The sequence below is a fragment of the Neolamprologus multifasciatus genome, chromosome 15, assembly GCF_963576455.1.
Source record: "Neolamprologus multifasciatus chromosome 15, fNeoMul1.2, whole genome shotgun sequence".
NCBI classification, from domain to species: domain Eukaryota; kingdom Metazoa; phylum Chordata; class Actinopteri; order Cichliformes; family Cichlidae; genus Neolamprologus; species Neolamprologus multifasciatus.
Window position 1 is genome coordinate 29,412,106 of NC_140453.1, and position 22,622 is coordinate 29,434,727.

At 39.8% G+C, this 22,622-nt stretch overlaps 2 protein-coding genes across 5 annotated transcripts; both read left to right on the forward strand.

Annotated features, from left to right (window-relative positions):
* Positions 1 to 1,132: 1,132 nt before the first annotated feature.
* Positions 1,133 to 14,817, forward strand: sgta (small glutamine rich tetratricopeptide repeat co-chaperone alpha). Of its 2 annotated transcripts, none has more exons than XM_085134023.1 (12): positions 1,133 to 1,267; positions 3,082 to 3,265; positions 7,028 to 7,129; positions 7,549 to 7,641; positions 9,339 to 9,438; positions 9,793 to 9,897; positions 11,011 to 11,146; positions 11,225 to 11,287; positions 12,944 to 12,981; positions 13,060 to 13,203; positions 13,289 to 13,412; positions 14,306 to 14,817. In XM_085134023.1, exons 2-11 carry the CDS (start codon positions 3,166 to 3,168, stop codon positions 13,398 to 13,400), a joined length of 993 nt encoding a protein of 330 aa, XP_084990149.1. In that variant the 5' UTR covers positions 1,133 to 1,267; positions 3,082 to 3,165; the 3' UTR covers positions 13,401 to 13,412; positions 14,306 to 14,817. The 2 variants fall into 2 exon arrangements, with proteins under 2 accessions (XP_084990149.1, XP_084990150.1); XM_085134024.1 differs by having other exon boundaries at positions 1,144 to 1,187.
* Positions 14,818 to 15,242: 425 nt separating this feature from the next.
* On the forward strand, positions 15,243 to 21,880 carry LOC146502380 (zinc transporter ZIP3-like). 3 transcript variants are annotated; one of them, XM_085134025.1, is made up of 3 exons: positions 15,243 to 15,643; positions 18,273 to 18,618; positions 19,819 to 21,880. In XM_085134025.1, exons 2-3 carry the CDS (start codon positions 18,412 to 18,414, stop codon positions 20,563 to 20,565), a joined length of 954 nt encoding a protein of 317 aa, XP_084990151.1. In that variant the 5' UTR covers positions 15,243 to 15,643; positions 18,273 to 18,411; the 3' UTR covers positions 20,566 to 21,880. The 3 variants fall into 3 exon arrangements, with proteins under 3 accessions (XP_084990151.1, XP_084990153.1, XP_084990152.1); XM_085134027.1 differs by having other exon boundaries at positions 18,312 to 18,618; XM_085134026.1 differs by lacking the exon at positions 15,243 to 15,643 and having other exon boundaries at positions 15,650 to 18,618.
* Positions 21,881 to 22,622: the final 742 nt, after the last annotated feature.

Sequence of the window (22,622 nt, forward strand, 5' to 3'; positions counted from 1 at the left end):
TGAGGAGGAGGAGCACGCAAGGAGGTGTTGAGAAGTTCTTTTTATAAATATTTTCATTTATTAAAGACAGAGTAAAAAGTGAAGAAGCTATATACAGGATTATCAGCTAGGCTTTACACAGCTACACAACACTTCAAAATACTTCAGAGAGGAGTGACAAAAGTCTATTGCAAAAAGAATAAAGTCCAAAGCAAACATAACAACGAGTGTAATAACAAGTGTAATAAAAAGCATAATAAACATGATAACATAATAATAAACATGGGTTTCTGTATATATGATCCATGACAAAGGTTTGAAGGGAATTTAATACTCTTACCTGATGTTTTTCAAGAAAACTAACTAACCTTTCCTGAAAAAAATGTGGCATTATTCCTTTATGCATGTCAGTTTTCCTTATATCAAAAATAAAAACAAATTAAATAGTTACCTGATTTAAAATTGACTCTTCTCCCTTTGAGGGACAGTTTGTTCTTGCATATTTGGAGTACCTTCATTTCTATTCCTTTAAAAAAATGCAGTTCTAAAAAAGTGTGAAAGTGACTGTCATGTGAAGATGGCCAGCTTTATATCAATAATAATAATAAAGAAGAATGAAACAAAGAAAAAGGATGCCTCACCAGTTGGAGGCATCACTTCTTGAAAAATAAGCGAGTCTACTGGATAAAATTCTTTACTTTCTCTATTTTGGGGGGATTTTTTTTTTTTTGTCAAGTGACCTATATTTGATAACAGCATAATAAAAGGAGAAATTCTATTTTTTGTGTGCCACCCTGATATTTTTAGTGGTCCCCATATGGCCACCCTATGAAAAAAATTCTGGAGGCGCCCCTGTCAGGTACAAATTTTAGTGTCCGTAAAGATGCGTAAGAACGACGGAAATTTAAGCTTCCTTCAGAAAGTCCCAGGACAAAGAGTACATACAAGTTGTGTTTTGTGTTAAAACTCTCAGTGTATTGTTTTTTTTATTATTATTGTTTAATTATTCTTTTTTCTATTATTATTTTCTATTATGTCTTCTATTACACAGTTGTGTGTTCTGCCAGACTTGTTCAATTTAATATAAATAATTAATTAAAATAATAATAATACAGTGGCAGTGAGTAAGGTCGCTAAAAATATTACGACCCCTCAACTGCATCCTCGCATGATGACATCATTCTGCGACAAGCTTATGAACGAACTGAGTGAGTGTTCCTCAAAGAAGCTAAGCAACGTAAATTCTCTTTTTTAGGACTGATTCGCATCTGAAACTCGGAGACGACAGGTAGGAGAAACGCTTAGCTGTATTGTCAGCCTCGCTTTGGCAGCGTGGAAGGTTTATTTATAAATCAGCGCCTGTGTACTCAAAGGAATATGATCAGCTAGCCACCCGTTAGCATCGTGCCGCTATGGTTTGACGAACACGTCACGCCAAGCTCCTTTCAAATCTCTTGCAGTACATCGTGGTCTTTCTTCTAGAATCTAGAGCGACCCTCAAGTGTAATAGAGGGAAACTTAAAGACATATCGTTAACTCTCGAAATCATCTGTCAAATCCGGCCTGTGTTGCATACAGAAAGTAACGCGGGTTGACTAAATACAAGCATTTTAGCATCAGCTTCGTCTTTTTGTTGACACATTCTTTCCATTTCGAGTCACGCTCAGTCTGAAGATAAGCCAGCTGCTTGTTAACTTCAAAGGAGATCAATTCGTGTCCGACGAGTCAGTTGTAGTCTTAAGTATTCAGGGTTTCATTAATACAGCATAACCACCTAATTCAGTACCGATTATAGTAATAGCGTTAGACTGCGAGATTTGCCATAGCAGTTCCAGGAAACCCATTTCAAAACGTAACGTATAGCCTCAAGATCCAAATGAACTCTAGATGTGTGCTGATTTTTAGTTGTCCTAACTGGTATGCTAGCACGCCAAGCTAGAAATTAGCCAGAGATCTTGAGTCAGTGTGTCTGCGGTGACTCCTCATAAACTTCACTGATTTGAGCAGTTTAAAACACGACAGACAGATCTCCTTTATCAGCCCGCATCAGCTGTTCTGTTTGTGTAATGGTTTTATGTTCAAAGGTGGTTAACGTTAGCTCTGCTCACACAGTGCTCGAGTTGCTAGAACATTCTCCTTGCTAATACCAAAGGGGGTGGCTAAACATATGGTGTGGTGGAAAGAAGGTACTTCCATGTCTCTGACGATCACTGTTGATACAAGGTGTTAATGTATCATTAACAGAATTATCTGGCAAAATACCCAGACAACTAAACTTTACGCCCCCCTCAAAACAGCAATATAGCAGAGGCTGAAACAAAGAAGTTTGTGCAATGACAATAAAGGCATCCCTTCATGCTGCAGAGATCAAATTCAAAATAAGCAGGTGTGATCAAAGTACATCAAAGTTAGTACTCAATCCTGGTTGATACCAAAGAAAGTAATAAATTAACAAAATACATGCTGCATGTCTACATATAGAGAGTGATGTGATTTTTTTTTTTAAAAATCAAACACGTCTGCAATATCTGACAGCTAATGAGATTAATTACTGACATGTTGAGGTGTAAAAAGGGCATTACTGATGCTGAGTATTTCAGAATTAAAGATGGGGTCTGCAGTTTGTGAGAAAGAAAGAGTTAGAGAGCTAGCAGAAATGTCATGAGGGTAAACGGCTGGAAACCTTTTCCTGTGACCCTTAGGCCTGCAGGCAGCACAGTTTTGAAAACAGACTGTTTTTTATAGTGTAAATACGCCGGCACGGCAACATTTCTGGTTTGGTCCGTACCGTGTAAGGTGTTTAACATAAATTCCTATAGTCAACCAAAGTTAGCCACACTCATAAGCTTGAAAACTCTGGCTTTAGGCTCAGAATAGATTACTGATATGCTATGTGTTTACCCTCTGATCTCCTCTTAGTGTTGTTAAAAGAAGAGGTTATTTAGTACGTATTCAAACTTTGCTGAAATATGTTGTTCACATCAAATTCAAAGTTGGCACATATTCTTTTTAATGAACAAATGCACTGCACTATTTTCATATAATACTTAAGCGGCATTTAAATGATCTGGATTTCATTGCATGCATTATGTGCCGTTACAGGGTTCCGGTTCTTATTGGAAACAAGGTTTTAGTTGCAGGGTGTCTCTCCCTCAGTCAGCACAGAGACGCAGCACCTCTGCCGCCATGACAGACAACAAACGCCTCGCTTTCTCCATCATCCAGTTCCTCCATGACCAGCTCCAGTCAGGGACTCTGTCTTCAGATGCTCAGGAGAGTCTCGAAGGTGAGTCCTCAGACATGAAGAAGAACATGAAGCTGCTCAGTTCATTTCTCTCCTGACTCAGAATGCACACTTAAACTTTCTCATGGGGAATAAGTATGATGTTCAGAGTTTGTGTGGTTTGCTGCCGTGTCGTAGTGTCGTATAACCACGGACCAGGGATATCATAATGAATGGAATTATTATTATTATTATTATTATTATTATTATTATTATTATTATTATTATATTTGTTTTTATTACAAAAGCTCAAAATTCCTGTGACTCCATTTGACTGTGATCTTGGTCAAAATCATCACTGACTGTTATGCCAGCAGATTTTCTGACTGAGTCAGCTACAGCACTAAAAAAAAAGTTTAGGCAAGGCAAGTTTATTTGTATAGCACAATTCAACAACAAGGTGATTCAAAGTGCTTTACAGAGACATTAGAAACAAAAACAATGATTTAAAATTGATTAAAACAAGCAAACTAACTAACAAAACAGTATATAAAATCAAAAATCAAAACAGATAAAATCAGTAGTTAAAATGTAAGTTTTGAAATTTAAGCTTAAGTGCGGATTTGGTGCTTTATTCAAATGCAGCTGAGAACAGGTGAGTCTTCAACCTGGATTTAAATAAACTGAGTGTTTCAGCTGATCTGAGGCTTTCTGGGAGTTTGTTCCAGATATAAGGAGCATAAAAGCTGAATGCAGCTTCTCCGTGTCTGGTTCTGACTCTGGGAACTGATAAAAAACGGATCCAGATGACCTGAGGGATCTGGAAGGTTCATACTGGGTCAGCAGGTCACTGACAAGCGCTTGTTACTTTAATATTTCTTTCCACAACATATATACAGCAGCACACGTAGTCTGGCTTCATATGTGTGAGTCTGGGTTGGAGGAGCAGCAGAGGAAACAGAAGTACAAATACTTCAAAATTAAGCAGAGTAACTCATTTTTAGGTATCTGTACTTTAATTGAGTATTGTTTTTTATGACAACTTTTTACTTTGACTGTCTACATTTTTACACAAATCTGTATTTTTTACTGCCTGAATTTTCCAAATGGGTTTGTTACTTTGGGTTTAAGACGTCTGTGCCTTCAAACATCAGACGGATTTGAGCCAAGTAGCCCAGTTGGGACCAGTAGCACATAAAAGACAGTCCTATTGGTGTATCCATCACCAGGTTGAAAGAGGCATTGTTTATAGAGCTACGTGGAGCAGAACAATCCAGCGGTGTTCTTGGTGCAGATATCCCTAAGAGGAGCGAGCATACAGGGAATAACGTGTTAAGTAGCAGCTATTTTCAAACACAGCGTTTCTGTAATTGCTCAACAATCATCAGTAAACACACAAACTGTTCTTGTGCAGTTTGTCATGGAGTGTGTTTGCTAGCTAAAGGTCCAGCTGCTGTATTTCTCAGGGAGAGAAAAGAATGAGAGATAACTTGATAGAGAAAGATGTAGGAGAAACAGGACAGTAGAGGAGGAAGAGCGGTTATCTTTGAAGGTAAGGACTGCCCACTGACAAACTGACAAACTGATATTAATTGACAAGCTGGATATAAAGGCTTCATGATTTTTTAATCAAATCCTATATATTGTGTGAAGCTATTTGTAACATTCCTGCAAAATAGACATAATAATAATAGATTGCATTTATATAGCGCTTTTCGAGACCCTCAAAGCGCTTGATGCACGAATGCATCGTGTCTATGAATGCATGTTGCATAAAATCCTGCTGTTTAATGCGGGATAAACAAGTTAGTTTGCTGTACTGTAAAGCACTGTGTTGTGCTGGTGCACAACAGTTATTTTGTTTATGATCAGTATTAAGTCACAGAAAGGATGGCTTACAGGTTTATCTGCCAAATTTCACTTTATCTCCTCACTATACTGTTATTGTGTCATTACAAGGATTAGCACAGGTTTACTTAGCTTTGGGCAAAAACAGCGAGTAGAAAAGAGCTACTGTTTACTCTAAAGCAGCGGTCTCCAACCTTTTTTGCGCCACGGATGCCCGACAATATTTTCATGGACCGGCCTTTAAGGTGTCACGGATAAATACAACAAAATAAAACTAGTACCGGTACCAAAAAAGAAAATTTATTCATAACACACGTGAAAAGACCCAGGAAAACCGAGTTAATGATAAAAACGATAACAAAATAACGCTGAAAACCGATAAAAACCCTGAAAACTATACATTTCACACCTGAGCCTCAACTCTCGCGGCCCGGTACCAAACGACTCACGGACCGGTACCGGTCCGAGGCCCGGGGGTTGGGGACCGCTGCTCTAAAGTACATTTCAGAGTCTCTACTTTTTCACTTTTACTTGAGTGAAATTTAATCAGTACTTCACTTTTGTTTCACTTTTTTAACACAAGTCTCTGTACGTCTGCCCAGGAAAGAGTGCACATTAGATCAGGCTTTGAATAGAAATCTTGACCTTGAACTTGGATTTGTTATTTACATCCCAGCTGCCACCCACTTGGCTACAAACTATTCATTACTATAGCAGCCAGAGCCTTTAGATGCTGGCTCTTCTTCATCATCTTCTTTCCCCTCTTTTCACTCCCAGCGTCCTTACATTGCATGTCATTAACTTTTGTAAACTCTAATTTTTTTGTTCTTTGTGTTCTGTTTTTATCTCACACTATACGGTGTCTTAAGACATCTGTTGTGTGTGCTGTATAAATAAAACTGAATTGTAATAAATCAACAAGGAGCAAAGAGATGATCCCAGAGACCGCTGAACCTGACACCCTTCACCTGCTGACTGCTGTTGCTCTGTGTTGTCCAAAGATTATTAATAGAATCTGTGACATAAGGCATTGCCATCACTAATTCAAAACGTGTGCCTGGTAGCCATTGGTTCACTGCAGTAGTATAGAGACCAAATAGCTCACATAGCACATGTAACACGTGCTGTAACACTACATGGATGCCGTTGAATACTTTCTCGAGAATAACAAAACAAATGGTGTCTAGATGAGTAAACCATCACTTCAAAGTGTCCTTTAGAGGATAAAGAGTTGGTCCAATACGCCTCAATCAGTATGAAAACCTGATTGTTTCTCCTGAATTTGAGGTTCCGCTGCAAATATCTGTTGACAAAATTTATATCACTCTGACCTAAGTAAACCATAGTGGACCTGTAGACACAAAGTATAATAAAGGCTTCAGAGAGGGAAAGGCGTTTATGCCACGGAATATTTTACCACCATATCCAGCTATTCCAGAGTCGCTGTCCTCAAGTGTGCCTCTGAAACAGTTGGATCATTTTATCGACGTGTCAACCAGGAAACCCTCACAACACCTGAAGAGCTCAAGACAAACATCATATGCATAAAGTCCAGTCACAAGATAGTTTTTTAACTAACTGGGTAACCTCAGTTAATCCACGTTTCCCCTCAGAGGATGGAAAAGGACCTCAGCCTCTGCCAGATGCTCTAAGAGAACACCTCACTGTGGGCCAGATGTGCTAAATTGGGCAAGATGGCATGTGAGCACAATTTCCAGATAGCGCTCATAGGTGTTAGGGTTAGGGTTATTTCTTTTTAAACACTGTCAGTCAGTTCATTATCAAGTGCAAAAAATAAGACATGCAAATTTTAGTAAATCAGTTTGTGTGCTTGACTGAAATACTCTCCTCCCTGAACTTCCAGAAATAGATGTGCAACAGGGTCAGACAACAAACCTCAGTTCCCATTCCCATTGTCCCATTGTGCTCTCGTAGTAAATATCAACAATACTTTTACACGATCTTATTGTGTTTCAGTTGCTGTTCAGTGTTTGGAGACGGCGTTTGAGGTTTCCACCGATGACCAGAGTCTCGCGGTCCCCATGACGTTACCGGAGATCTTTACCTCCGCTACAGCAAGGTAAACACAGAAAACCTTTGAAACTTTCCAAACGGTTTCAGTTTTGTATTGCAGAGATGACAAGTCTGCACATTTTGGCCTTTGCATCAATTTCCTGCAGCTAGTCTGAGTTAATTTCACTGTTCTTCCAAAGCCAGAGCTGAAACAAAATACATAATAAATATCAGTATTATTTGCTGTGGCTTACAAAAGGCAAAGTAAGCTATTACATACTGGTGAAGATCCAAATGCCATTCTTTAAATGGAGCACTGGCCATAGTGCAGGTTGCACCAAATGTTAATTTTACATGAGCATATTTTTTTTAAGTGTTTCTCTGTGATCTTGCACAGCTGAAGAGTCCGTCTGTCTGTTTTTAATAGTTGTTTTACAGGAAGTCTCATTTAACCCAGTGTTTGTTTGTTTGTTTGTTTGTTTGACAGTATTCAGCTCAGTCGCAGGTCAACAACAACTCCACCCCAAACTCCCCAACAGAGGAACAGAAAGCAGAAGCTGAAAGACTCAAAAGTGACGGTGAGTCCAGGCTGGTGTGAACACGTTATCTAGAGCAGCTAGTTTGTCTTTGTGTTCATTTGTAGGGTTAAGCTGGTACAAGGAAGAGATGATGCAAATGAACCTGCAGCTCCTTGAATCAGGTTTTTGGAAAGCCGTAGGAAGTAACCCTTGGTTTTCCTGACACTCTATAACAGAGACTCACAGAGCAGATACATTAACTGGAAATACAGCAGTCAGAAGTAAAGTTAGGTGATAATTTACTCAAGCACAAATGCAGTACTGTTGATGTAAGCAGGCAACAAAAGTGGCCTCAAGGCAGGTAAATGATGAAAGCTTAAGTGCTGACTTCTGTCTAATCATCTGTCCCCAGTATAGAAATAAGAGGACATGTATTTATTGTTATCTGGTCTTTACGTCTGACGTCATCAGCCGTGTCAGGCCCAAACTCTGCTGCAGGTTATAAAGTAAAAACGAACACTGCAGCATCACTGAGAGTTACAAACTGTCTAAATTCTTTCATCTTTAATACAATGATCAGCGTTGCTGCTTTACCAGGTGTAACAATGAAGTTTAACATCCAGGCATCCATGAAAACAGGATTTATTACATTTAACAGAGTTAGAAGTTAGCAGGAAGTTAGCTCGCTAGCTTCCACCTAAACATGATATAGCATGTTCTGACTGAGAGATTTGTGAATAAATTCAAACGTACAGCTCTGTTATCACTTCCAACATAAATGAAGACAGAAAACTAAACAGCAGTGACGTTTGTAGGGTTACTGAAGTTGGGCTAGCTGGTAGATAATGATGTGCTACGTGATCGCTAGCGACACAGCTATGTTAGCATAAACACAGTGAAGCTGGAGGATGAACGCTAACTTTTTTCCACTGGATAAAAGTTAACATGAAGGTTCCTGATGGTTAGAAACAAATGTAATCGCTTGGCAGGATGCTGTAAACGGACCAAACTTCAGTCAGGAGAACAACTGAGATAATCCATCCACAATACCAGGTTAGTTATTAATATACTGCTGCTGGGCTGCAGTTACATCGTAAGGGTTTAAACACTGAGCTGTAAAATGAACAGTGGTGATAAAAACCGAGAGAGGCCAACAGTCATCACTGACTGTTTTTACGGGCTTGTTGAGATTAGAACAAGGTACAAAGTATTAAAACATGTTAAAAACACAAAAGCCTTAATAAACACAGAGTAGTTTGGACCTGGAAGCAGGATTCATCACGTCATCACTTAGAGGATTAAAATGTTGGGAGATTCCAGCAGCCAAAACAATAAATGCAATTAAAATAAAAAATGAAGCTTATAGTAGAGTAGCTCAGTAAAATAAAGGGTAATGTGACAAAAACTTTACTTAATAAGGTAAAAAAAAATCATAAAAAGTAAAAAATATGTAAAAAATAAAGTCAAATAAATCGCTTAAAAAAGTGAAATACAGAAAGTTAAAGATAACATTTAAAAGTAAATATAAAAGTCTGTTTCACATGATACTATAGCATCAGTGTCTCTACACAGCAAAATACTTGGAAAAATCAGTGACGCCAAATGAATGGAATAAGTATTGTGTAATAATAATTAATGCTAATGAAAGCAAGGACAGCAAGTGAGAGATGACATTAGAGTGACTTTGCTGTATAAAGTTTATTGCAGTGCTCAGGTGAGTGAGGTGTTTTTGTTCTTTTCTGTTTTCTCGACTGGAGGCAACGACCAGATGAAGGTGGAGAACTTTGCAGCTGCTGTTGAGTTTTACTCGAAGGCAATCGCCATCAACCCTCAGAACGCCGTCTACTACTGCAACAGGTCGGTCAGCATTTCCTCAGCATCACTAAATATTTGTTGTTCATTTTATTTTAAAAACAGTAAAATTGTATTTGATGATGAACGAGAAACAAAAGAACGAGAAACACTTTTCATGTGTTTTCACTTGTTTTGTCACTTTAGATATTTTTACATACTTTGTTACATAAAACCTTTAAGTTTGGTCGCTTAAAAAAACAAATTCTTCACATCTTGTCACGTGACAATATTGTTAGAAAGATTTTTTCTGTGCTGTTTTTGTACGTTTTATGCAAATTCTTTGTTGCAGTTGTTTTACTGTGTTCAGATTGTTGACGTTCACGTGAAGCAGTTAGTATTTGTGTTGTTTTTGTGCAGAGCTGCAGCTTACAGTAAGCTGGGGAACTACGCAGGAGCCGTGCAGGACTGTGAACGAGCCATCAGCATCGACCCCAACTACAGCAAAGCTTATGGGCGGATGGGGTATGACAGCATCTCCTCTTTGTCTTTCATTGTTGCCGTGAAATCACATTGACATCAAAAGCTACAAACATCTCACATGTAGAAAAAATGTCCTGTGTTTATCTGAGAGGAAACTGCGGGAAGGCATTTCTTTATTTCCTTTTACACCAAGGATGCGTCTCACAGCGCCACCTGCTGGTGTGGAGCTAATAGCAAATCTTGTTTTTTTTTCCTCTCTGACATGTCATGTCTGTGTAAAGTTTGGTCAGAGGGTTCCTTTGTAAGTGCGCATGTGCCATTAGCGTGCTGTAACCTATAATTTCCTTCAGGATTAATAAAGTATTTCTGATTCTGATCTGCAACCTGGACACTGTTGCATCACACGGCTGTAGTTTTTTTTATTTTTAACAGGCGAATTAGCAACAAAGGCTCATCAGAGGATTATTGTCTGTTTGTCCTTTAAAATCAGACAGACTGGGCATAAAATAACGTAAATGAAACCAGGTTCTTCGAACAAATGGATTCCACAAAGAGATCCAGTTTAAAAATTTCTGGTTTTTACTTTTATTTTCTTAATAAGTGACTTTGGAGCATCAGAAAAGAAAGCTTTACACAGTGTTTGGCTCCTTCAGATCTCAGGATTTATCTGTTGAATAGTAAAATAAAATGTAAAAATTGTGTCTTAAGATAATGAGTGTTTATACTCTGCCTTTGTAAAAGTATTTCAGGAGCAAGTAAAGTTTGCAGTTTTCATAAATGAAGCTGATGCTGAAGCTGAATATCTTTGGATTTTGTGAAGCTGGTCAAATAAACAAATCTTGTTTTACAATATTTATGAAGTGTTTACGTTTTTCACAGAAAACTGTCAGTTATTAAACACAAGTGGCAGATTTACTGAAAATGAAGGTTAGTGCTGACTGCAGCTGTAAAACCAAAGTCAGCCAGCACAAAGTTATTTCCACTAAGTTTTTACATTATTCATTCATTTATTTATTTATAATCAGTTATACAGGAGTTTGCAGTTGTTTAAGTAGACAAACGTGCAGCATCAGAGCACGAAGAATGAAAACCTGGAAGCTCCTTGCGTTCTGGTTTCAGCTGTTTCTGGTCCTGACGTGTCGTCTTGTGTTTCAGTTTGGCTCTGGCCAGCCTCAACAAACACACAGAAGCAGTCAGTTACTATAAGAAGGCTTTGGAGCTCGACCCAGATAACGACACCTACAAAACCAATCTGAAGATCGCAGAGGAGAAGATGGACACGTCCAGTCCGGTGAGAAGAGGCAGGATGATCAAATTCCCGACTTCCCGACAGCACTGTGTTTACGTGAACCTGTCTCTGTTCTCTCAGACTGCAGGGCTGGGCGGAGTCGATCTCGCTGGTTTGCTGAGTAACCCCGGCTTCATGAACATGGTGAGATCTGAGTGTTTGGCCTGTAACGTTTCTAAGCGGTCACGGAGTTTTTGCAGCCATCAGAACCAGTTGCACTCGTCAGAGCTCACAGCTCATTTTCTGTTTTGGTTTCCTTTAAATCAGCTTTTCTGTTGCATCGAACTGTCGTACAAATAGGAAGGGAAAAGTTAGCCTAGTAGAAAACTGCTAGTCAACAGCCATAGTCACATGAATGTGCCCACTGAGCATAGTTAGCTTTAGGCATTACTTTGGTTGGTGCAAACAAAATGTAAGTCCTTTGTGCATTTTGACTATAACGACGTCCAACTAAGTGTTTAGAAAAGCCTGAGCAGAGACGCTGATGAGACCTCATTCTAAGAATTTGCCTCTAATATACAAAAGCACAAAGTCATGTGACTTCAGAAATTATTTTGATAATAAGCAAGTGAAGGTTAGTCAGCAACATGCTGCATTGGGTACCACGTTATCAGTGTGGCTTACTTTAGCAGAAAGAAAGCCAGTTTTGGGCCGTGAAGCTCAGTTCATGGAAGCCACACAAACTCCAACCTGAGCTGTCTTTGTTTGTCTTTCTGCGAACACAAAATCGAATCCTGTTTCATGCAGCAATATAGTTCTTTGAGTCAATGAGGTCTCCTGATTTTGGCAAAATACGTTATCGGCTAACTTTCCTAACTGACAGTAAACATGTCGGTGCGGTGTTGGTGGCTAATTTTATCTTGCTTGCTCCTGTAAATGCTAGAAAAAATCTGTTTTTGATAGCATTCACATGCTATTGCTATTTGGTTATTTTCAATAGTAAATTACACAACTGCACAAAGCAAATCTGTATGATGGCCAAGTTTGCATCACTCGGTCCTTCAGATGCAGAAACTATAACTATTCACTTCAATTCAATTCAATTTTATTTATATAGCGCCAAATCACAACAAATGTCGCCTCAAGGCGCTTCATAGATACAGAGAAAAACCCAACAATCATATGACCCCCTATGAGCAGCACTTTGGCGACAGTGGGAAGGAAAAACTCCCTTTTAACAGGAAGAAACCTCCAGCAGAACCAGGCTCAGAGAGGGGCGGGGCCATCTGCTGTGATTGGTTGGTGTGAGAGAAGGAAGACAGGATAAAGACATGCTGTGGAAGAGAGACAGAGGTTAATAACAGATATGATTCAATGCAGAGAGGTCTATTAACACATAGTGAGTGAGGAAGGTGACTGGAAAGGAAAAACTCAATGCATCATGGGAATCCCCCGGCAGCCTACGTCTACGTAACATGCCTATTAGTCCATACAGCACATGTAATGCTGGTGTGTGTCTTGTCAGTTTTGGTAGGTAAAACTCACTTGGATACTAATTTCTAAAAGATACATGCACACAGCAACATAATGAGTTCTGTTGACTCAACAGCCACGCATAGCATTGGTATAGTAATGTTTTTTATTTTCTCTTAATTACAAGACACTCCTTTAAAGAAGTGTGGGATTTCAGAAATGACCAGAAAAACCACACACACATGTGAACAGTGATTAAATTGAAGCTTACACAGACAGCGAGAACTCTGAGAATTTATCAGCATTGCTCATTATTTTTAATTTAGGTAATTACAGTTTCTGTTTCTACTCAGTAAATTTTTCCATCCTGCTCTTGTCTCTATGCAGGCCTCGTCTCTGATGAACAACCCTCAGGTTCAGCAGCTGTAAGTCTGTCTCACTTCATCTGAAATCCATTCTTCCTCTGTGGTTTGTCAGAGTTAACTTCCTGTCCCATCTTCCAGGATGTCCGGGATGATGTCTGGAGCATATGGTGGACTGGGAGGTGGGGGCGCTGGAGGGGGAGGAGGTGCAGCCCCGCCTCCTGGGGCTGCACCAGCAGCCCCTAGTGCCGCAGCACCTGGAGATTTATCAAGACTGATCCAGGCGTACGTACCTGAGCACAGCGACTGCATTTTAAAGCTGGTGGTGTCGATGAATAACAGGTGATTTTGCCTTTGTTTGCTTCTGCAGAGGGCAGCAGTTCGCTCAGCAGATGCAGCAGCAGAACCCTGAACTCATCGAACAGCTGAGGAGTCAAATGCGCAATCAGACACCCAGCTCTGGGAATGAGGAGCAGCCGTGACCCTCGCATAGAGTAAATACACACTAATTCAGTTTAACACACCACAGGTCTGCTGTTCTTCATCCACAGTGTATGAGATGAGCTTCATCCGGATGGCGTCACAACCAGTCATGCATGATTGCATAGTTCATACAACGTAGAAAAGCTCAGACAGTGAAGTTATTTAATCACACAGTCTGTGTGATGTAAGATTTATTTTCCTTTCTTTGCGTTTTTGGCAACTATCATAAAAATGGAACCACAGCAACAAAGACATCAAAGTTTAATGTAATGTTAATGTATCCACTATTGTTCCTGATAATAACTGCTATTCACTGAACTCCTGCGGATATTTACAATCTTAGCACAAACTTAGAGCAGTAGCTTAAACTTAGCTTGTGTCTGTGCACATGAAACTGAACCATAATCATTGTCATTATTTCCTGTAAATGTTTTTTATCATGTCAGTGATCACTGTCATCAGCAGATTAACAATACAGAGGCCTCAGCGTTGGTCACAATGTTTAGGCAAATCTAGCAGTGCCTTCACCTCGAACTCAGAACGAAGTTTTGAATATCTGCCTGTAACAGCAAACGTACTGAGGAGGAGGAGGACACTGAAAGCTGGAATTTAAAAAGTCATATGCACTATAACACACTGATCTATGAGATATTTTTCACCTTCAGCTGTAAAAACATTCAGTTAAAATAGCCTGTGTTTAGTGTGAGTCCTCATAGATACAGAAAAACTAATAATTGAAAATACAGCGTGACCATATTGATCGTGTAAGATTTTCACACTCAAGTACAAAAAATGTGTTCAAAGACATGAAGATGTTCATAATTTCATGCTGTAATGTGGAGCTGTGACTTTATTGATTCTCCTTTTGGCAGGGTTTATATTTTTGTTTCCTTATTTATTTCAGGCGGGACGGGTTTATGGAGGAGGAGGAGCACGCACTGTCTGACCTGTTTTTCTTTCTGATCTGGATCATAATAACTCGGAGGACTCGAAAGAAGTTCTGTTTTTCCATCTCTGATTAATTCCTGCATGAGAGAGAGAGCGCAAGCGAGTCCTCCCTTGTCTTTGAGGAGGCACGTCACCGAAAACTCCACCCACTTCCTGCAACTGTGTGGTTTTTAGATCAAATGCAGAATAATCAGAGAAGTTCTGATAGGATATTGGACACCAGATGTTAAACAACTGTAGAAACCTGGAAAGTCTTATCCTCTAGAAACTACACAGTGTACCTGTAAATGCATTTTTGTTGTTTTTGATGGGTGTGTCAGAGTATGAGTGTGTGTATGTGTGTGAGGATGAGTGTCAGGGTTAATTTAGTGTAAATGAACTAATGACTCCTCGGTCACACGAAGCTCTGAGGAGGCACCAGGGAGGCTGTTTGAACAGTTTAAATAAAAAGACCATCTCAACGTTTTACTCTTCTCGTCCAAAGTGTGGTTATCTATTTACAACCAGCAAAGCTAATGCAGCTCCTCTTCTTCAGTGAAGTCTCTTCTTATAGCTGCTCCGAGTTGTAGTGTTGACTTAATTTAAAATAACAAAAATTCACAAGAAGACGAATCAAGAGCCAGAAAAAACAGAAAACGCTGGTTCCAAAAGTAGAAGTCTACTGAGTCCAGTAAAACACTGGACTAGATGATTTACAAATCATCTACATCTCACAAATGTATCATCTCACAAATGTATCATCTTACAAATGTAAGATGGGTTGACTTAAAAAATATTGAAAGAAATATATATTCACAGGAAAACATACACATTTATGAGGGGAGAAATTATAGTGAGAAGGAAACCCGAAGTAGGAATGACATAGTTGTTTTCTTTTTATTCCTTTGAGTCATGAGAAATGGCCAAACTAAGTCCAGTTTATTCAATAACTACTCTTAACCTAATTTCACACCAATCGAAAACAATAACAACATGGTCAACACAATATTTAGCACTTTTGAAAACCTTAAAGAAATTACACGTATATCAAATTTGAATATTTTTTATATAACGGAATATGTTAAAAAAATATGTATGGACAGGAAAAAAAAATCATACTTAAAAATCCGTTAAAACGATTTTCCTTCGGCTGGTCCTTTCAGGGGTCGTGCGTCTCCATCCTTTGTCACGCCAGGACGCTTCACGTCACCCTGATTGTGGACTACGTCATCACGCCCGGGGGGTTCCGTTGCGGGATGTAAACGCGGAAGTATTATTGTGCACCTGCAGTAGATGAGAGCGGATGTTCTAACAGGTAAACACGGTGTTTGCGTGATATTTGCGGTTTATCTTGTTGTTTCGGAGCTAAAGCCGCTGATAAGCGTGAACAGCAAAGGAAAACAACTGCTTTCCCTACCTGAGCGCCACACCGGTTTGTTAGCCTCTTTAGCCCCCCATGAACAAATGACAGAAAGCTAATGCTAGCGTCAAGTTAGCTGCTGTTAGACAGTATTCGCACGGAAACAGTGCGGTTATTTGCGTTGTGTAAACTTTCATTTTTGTTCTACACACTTGATGAAGTGGGACCAAAGACGTGATTACAAGTTGTGACGCTGAATTACAATAATAAAAACAAATTGATTAGACTGTCGGACGTAAAGGAGGACCCAGTTGTCTTATTTTGAAATTACCCACCGGAAGTAGCACGTATTCCCGCTTGGTGGTTTGACATGTTTTTCTCCCGCATCATATTATATATTAATATAACAAATAAAAAACGGATAAAACCAGTGGGACAAAAAAAACGGTGAACGGGGTAATCTCCACAATGAGAGAGCTCGCGGTGTTTGTGTTCTGACTAAAGGTCGTAACTGTGTCAAAGGCGACAACAACGCGTTTTAATTGCTGCCACAAACTAATGAAAATCCACCTTCTAATTACATATGACAATACAAATGACCTAACATTCAGATCATTTTTCCCTCAGTAACAGTTTTACCGAAACGCTATATTTAAGTTTGTAAATCCGATATTTGATAATAGTTAATGTATTAATAGCATGAGTGGTGTCTAAACTCAGGTGTTGCTTTAGGTGACCTGCAAAGCCACTGTTTCATATTTGCTATTTGGTGTTAAGGCGACAACTCAGGTGATAAGTGTCATTGAGATTGAGATTAAAAAGTAAAACATGTGGCCAAGAGTGCAGCAGGAATGGCGACAAATGTAACAAAGTAGATCTATGGAAGGATTTTAGGAACCCAAATAGGGCTGAATTAAAATTAATGTAGAATACAAAGTAGGTACAATATTACAGTCTTTCAAAACAGGTTATTTCTTTGTTTTACATATAACCCCTTTGTAAATCCTGTTGACGTCAGCCTGTTTACCAAAATAAGCAATAATACAGCATTAAACATAGAAAACGTATAGAAATGTCAGCAATACTTTTGTGACAGACAGTCAGGTTTTTGGCACAGCGCCGGTGATCCAGATTAACTGGTGAGGATAAAACGGGTGTATCATACACTTGATTTTTTAGGAGGAAATAATGACAAACCAGGAAATAAACTCAAAAGGCACCAAAAAGGCTTTTAACTGTTGGCATTGTCTCACAAAAGAACAATGCAGACTCTAACAAACCAACCAGATTAAGCTGTGATACATCTGCACCTGGATTCATCCAACCAGATTTTAGCCAGAGACTTCCTGTTCCATGTTCAGTACATAAGAGACCTCTGCAGCTGTATTTTGTGTTGCTCCATTACAAAGAAACTCTCAAGTAAATTAAATTTCAGCTTTATTTTCACGTTACTATACTTCTGATTAGTTTACTGGTAGTGTAAGTTGGGGTGTACATAAAGTGTTCGAAAGTTAATATAAGATTTGATATAAGAGTTAAAATTATATTAATATGCAAAAATATCGACTTCCAGGTGGTGGTAATGCATAAACTCTATATTTTTATATGTTTCCCATAATTTATATGGTATAATTACATACATTCTTCACTCATTTAGAAGTACAGATACTTGTATTTTTTGTTTAAACTGGTAGAAGATGAAATACCGATTCAACTTATTTACTCAAATAAAAGTGAAAAATTACCGTCTCTGAATGTATTTAAGCTGTGAAATTAAAAAGCAGGTCTTTGAAGGACTTTTCTGTTTTTGTGCAAATGTAACTGAACCTCATGTCATAATAATATAATAGTAAAGTAGTATTAATACACGTGAACAGGAGCATTTATTTAATCATTCTAATGAATGTACTCCACTAGAACACGTGGCTGACTTTGTCTGAACACCTCAACAGAAAAATTAGCATTGTTCTATAAATGATGCATAACTTATTTAAAATCATTTGAAATGGTGGATTTAATGTTGTACTAATAATGACAAGACTGGACCTGCTGACATTTTGTTTATTTCATGGTTTCTTTGTGAGGGAGCGGTACAAAGAACAACTGCAGAGCTCATCTCTGATGATTGAAACAGGAAGTCTCTGGCTAAACGCTGGTCAGAATGAAACCAGGTGCCATGGAAAATAATGGGAAAATAATGATGGAAATGAGAACATTTACTGAATTCAACGTTGGTTAAACTGTAACTTCATCTTGCTCAGGGGCTCTGGCTTTGACCTCTGACCTTCCTCTATAAAACGTCTGTATTGCTTTTTAATTGAAAGAAAATCCAAACCTACAGATGAGAAGTTATTTTATAATAGTTTGCTGTTAGTAACATGTTTAATTTGTCTCTGTTTAGCTGACTTAATGTTACATGAATGTCCTGATACTAAACTCATTGAACTAAAGAAAGAAAGATGAACACCCCAATTAAGGTATAAGAAAGATGTGAATATATATGGGGGATATTTGTCCATCAGAATCTTTAGATGCATTTTTCCAGCACAGACCAGTGCAACATGTGTTTATTTCTTGTGTTTAGACCAACATCTGCCTGTGTCTCCTCCACTGAAACCAGCAGGGATGTCCCAGCAGCTCCAGTAAAGCCCACCAGAAGCAGCAGACAGGAGATGACTTTGTGTTCACCGCTCCGTTCGCTCTAGTGTCTCTGAAGCATCAGGATGCAGATCCTGGTGGCCAAGCTGCTTGGCCTGCTGGGCTTGTTCGGCCTTATGCTGGCTGGTGTGCTGGTCCCAGTACGTCTCCTGCTCGTTGACTGTGATAGAGCACAGAGATACAGGAGGCCATTGTCTCTGTGCAATTCATTTGGAGGGGGCGTGTTCCTCGCAACATGCTTCAATGCTCTACTTCCTGCTGTCAGAGATAAGGTAAACACACGTTGCACACATGCTTTGCATTGGCTTCTTAACCCTTTAAAACCGGTCAGAGCGGGCACGCTCTGTTTTGCGTAACTATTTTTAAATCCTGGTAGCTCTGCAACCACGTGAGCTAGCGCAATAATGTTTTTTGCATATGAAACCGGAGGAGTTGTACTTACATCTTATACCATCAGCTTGTCCTCGGTCACAGTTTCCTTCCACATATAGCTTTGCAAAAACTGCATAAAAAGCACTTGCAGCAACAAAAACATAATATTCCAGAAACACGCTTTGCCGATCCGATCAGCTGTTCATAACACTTCCTACGTTGGAATAGACGTCAGCACGAACTTTTGCATGTCCGCATGACCTGCCCGAAACCGGAAGTGACGTCATTTTCGCGGAAAATGTAGGGTTTTTTTACCATATAGCCTCATGAGCCTATACTGGTGTTTTTAAAAGTTATCTTTGACTTTATGACTTTCTGTGTCGTTTCTGGGATGCTTAGGACTCATATTGCACTGCTGGAAATAGTTTATTTTGATGCATATGCTGCTTTTTTGCAAATTTGCATCATAATATTTATTTTTGTTTTTCCTGCAGTGTATAAAAATTGGTGTATTTCAAAAATAAAACTATGAAGACACTCAAAATAAATTTCCTGTGGTGGGAAACTATTTTGTGCAACTTTTTTGTATTTACAGTTTTGAGGGATAAGCCTCTTAAATTTCTCTAACTAGAAATATATGTTAAAAAAGCAAAAACGATTTTCAATTTTTTTGTAGTTTATTGCACTTTTTTGCAATTTATGTAAGTACTATGCACTTAATGCAGACATATTATTAAAATCTGGGCTATAATGGTTGTATTGATGTATAACAACTTGAAATGCTCCCAAAAATGGCTCCACAGCATGTAAAAATATAATATAAGCTCTGGCGGACTTGGTTCTATGGTAGGTCTTAAAGGGTTAAAAGTGAAGCCAAACTTTCCAGATGAGTTCATGGGCTCAGTCACTGCTTTCAAGTCTTAGTCTGATTAAATAAAACACAAAGTTCATTTTGTAAATTGTGTTCTCACCAGAGCAAAGTTTGTGTTGTCGTTGGTATTTCATAGCAACGGCTCCCTCAGGACGTCCTGTTTCAGAATACGAAGATAACGATAAACTTTTATCTGCTTATTGTTGTGGTTTTCGTTTTGCGCCTTCAGGTGGTCAATGTGTTCCAGCAGCTGAAGATCAGCAGCGATTATCCTCTGGCTGAAACAATGATGATGCTGGGCTTCTTCCTCACCGTCTTTATCGAGCAGGCTGTCCTCACCTTCAGGAAGGAGAAGCCATCCTTCATCGACCTCGAGACTTTCAACGCCGGCGGCTCCGAGGCCGGCAGCGACTCTGAGTACGATACCCCTTTTATCTCCTCAGCACGGGGCTCACCGAGCAATGGCGGTCACCGCTCCCACGGCCACCACCACGGACACTTCAACCCGGCCGAGCTGGCGGGGGCGGGGCCTCTGCGGCTGGTCAGCTTGGTCCTCGCTCTGTCCGCACACTCCGCATTCGAGGGCCTGGCGCTCGGCCTGCAGGAGGACGGGGCCAAGCTGGGCAGCCTCTTCCTGGGCGTGGCTGTGCATGAGACACTGGCAGCCATCGCCCTTGGGGTGAGCGTAGCTAAGGCGTCTCTCGGCATGAAGGACGCCACCAAGCTGGGCGTGACAGTCAGCGTGATGATTCCGCTGGGCATGGTGGTGGGAATGGGCATCGAGTCGGCCCAGACGCTGGCGGGCAGCATAGTGTCCGTGGTGCTGCAGGGACTCGCTGCGGGAACCTTCCTGTTTGTCACCTTCTTTGAGATCCTCACCCGAGAGCTGGAGGAGAAACAGGACCGGCTGCTCAAAGTGCTTTTCCTCATCATCGGCTACGCCGCACTCGCTGCTCTCGTCTTCATCAAGTGGTGACAGACACCCAGCGATGCCAAACTATACTAAGAGTTCACTTTAATGAAGCAATCAGCTGTGGGAGGCGGGAACATGTGGCGTTTCTATTTGTGGCGTTTTCAACAGAAAATTACTCTAAGATCCGACTTTTGCCCCTAAAGGACGGATCATTCATTTATGTGTTTAATAACTAATATCTGTAACTGGCTGCAGTGAGACTGCTGCTGCTGCACATCTGGAGCTGTAATATAAGGACACTTCAAATTTCCTTACAGCTACTTTATAGTCTATAATAAACCATTTCTGATCTTTGTAGGCTGCTCGGAGATGCTAAACAAAGGAGCTTAAAATGTTCTTAACTTATTTTTATAAACTTTCCGTTACAGTGATTGAATCTCGCATTAGAAACTGCAGGTTGAAGGGGGCGACTGCTACATAGGGCTAGCGCTGCGTTCACATATATGTGTGGGGTAACCAAAACGTTCCAGGAACGAGCCCCTAAAAATAAAACCATTTTCTGGACCACAATCTGGACCATTTTCAAGACAGCTGCTATTTTTAGATTGCTTCATTAAAGACCTGCTAGGTCCTGCTGTCCTAAGCTTCCTCTGTCTCCTTCACTGTGTCGACATAAGTCTGAACTGTTTTTAATTTGTGAGAAGCTGAAAAGTGCAAATCTGGTGGTCTGTTAATGTGGAAACAAGGCTTCCAGCAAGACATCTAAAAATAGCTGCTCTGCTAAAAACTACCTGGATGTGTCTGAGATGATGACATTGACCAAGAGATTGTTTCATATTAAATATGGTCGGGTTGTTTTTATTTTATAGACTCGTTCTCAGGCTTTTTTGGTCACACCTCATAAGGTAGTATGTAATACCTGACTTCTCAGGACTCCATCTCACTGATATTGTTCCTAACATCTGGCATCCTCCCAGTTTCAGGTCATTTGTTTCTACATAATTTCAGGCCTAAACGTCAGTTTTTATTTATTAGAGACAGGAGTGGTTCTTACGTTTATAAAACACGCTACATCCTGGACGGTTCTTCTCCAAACTCGAGTGAAGTCCAATCTTGCCGCTCCACCTATCTGTAAATTGCGAATACAAATGCTTTCCTCCATTTCTTATTGTCTGTGACATCAGGAAAGTGATGTCACTGATGATGATCAGCTGATTTGCTTTTTCAACAGAGTGTGAAGTGAATTTTTCACAGAAGTTTTGTGGATACGCGTTCACAGTTTTGCTTTGTCCAATCTGCATCTTTACGCAGACTTTGCATGTAACAAACAAAGTCTATGCAGAGAGAGACTTTAAAGTTGTGATTCTCAAACGATGAATGACCATGAAAAACAACTTTATTTTAGGAAAAAAGTGTTTTCTGATGCTGCTCGCTGACCTTTTTAATTCATCTCCTATCCTTTTTAACCCTCACCCATAAAAGGCTGATGAGCTGTTGTTGGGCGGCGTCAACACCCGAGTTTGCAAATACAATAACTCGAGAACAAGGCTGTGATTTAAAAATTCATACCGTAGGAGGAGGCTGAGGTGGTGGCCACCACATTATTTTTTATTGGTGATCTTTGTTGTTGTTGCGCTGTGAGAAGCAGCTGTAGAGAGATTCAGGTTTTCATACAAACTGGGAGAAACTCAAACGTTTGGATGTCAAGAAGACGACAGAGGTGCAGTATCAGCGCGCGGGGGTGTTACTGATGATGCAAGCCGAACACGTCCATGTTTATAGTTTTATTTACTACTCGTCTACTCAGTAACAAGCTAACGCGTTTAGCTTGCAGGACTCAGAAATGGAATCAGATTTGTCCTCAGTAACTCGCCCGCTCCCCTAGCCCAGAGCTGTGAGCCGAAGGTGAATCCCAGATATTTTCTATTAGTTTGTCAAAGCTCTTCAGTTTCTCTTTTACTCATACTTCTGTTTTTCCATTCCTGCTGTATTCTCAGAAATGCCCTCACAAACACACTGGAGCCTTTTAGCTGCTTTTTCTTTCTTCATGTGTTCATATTGAGATCTGGATCAGGTTTGTATTTATGATTGTTTTTGCCATCTTGTCTTGATGTCATTAA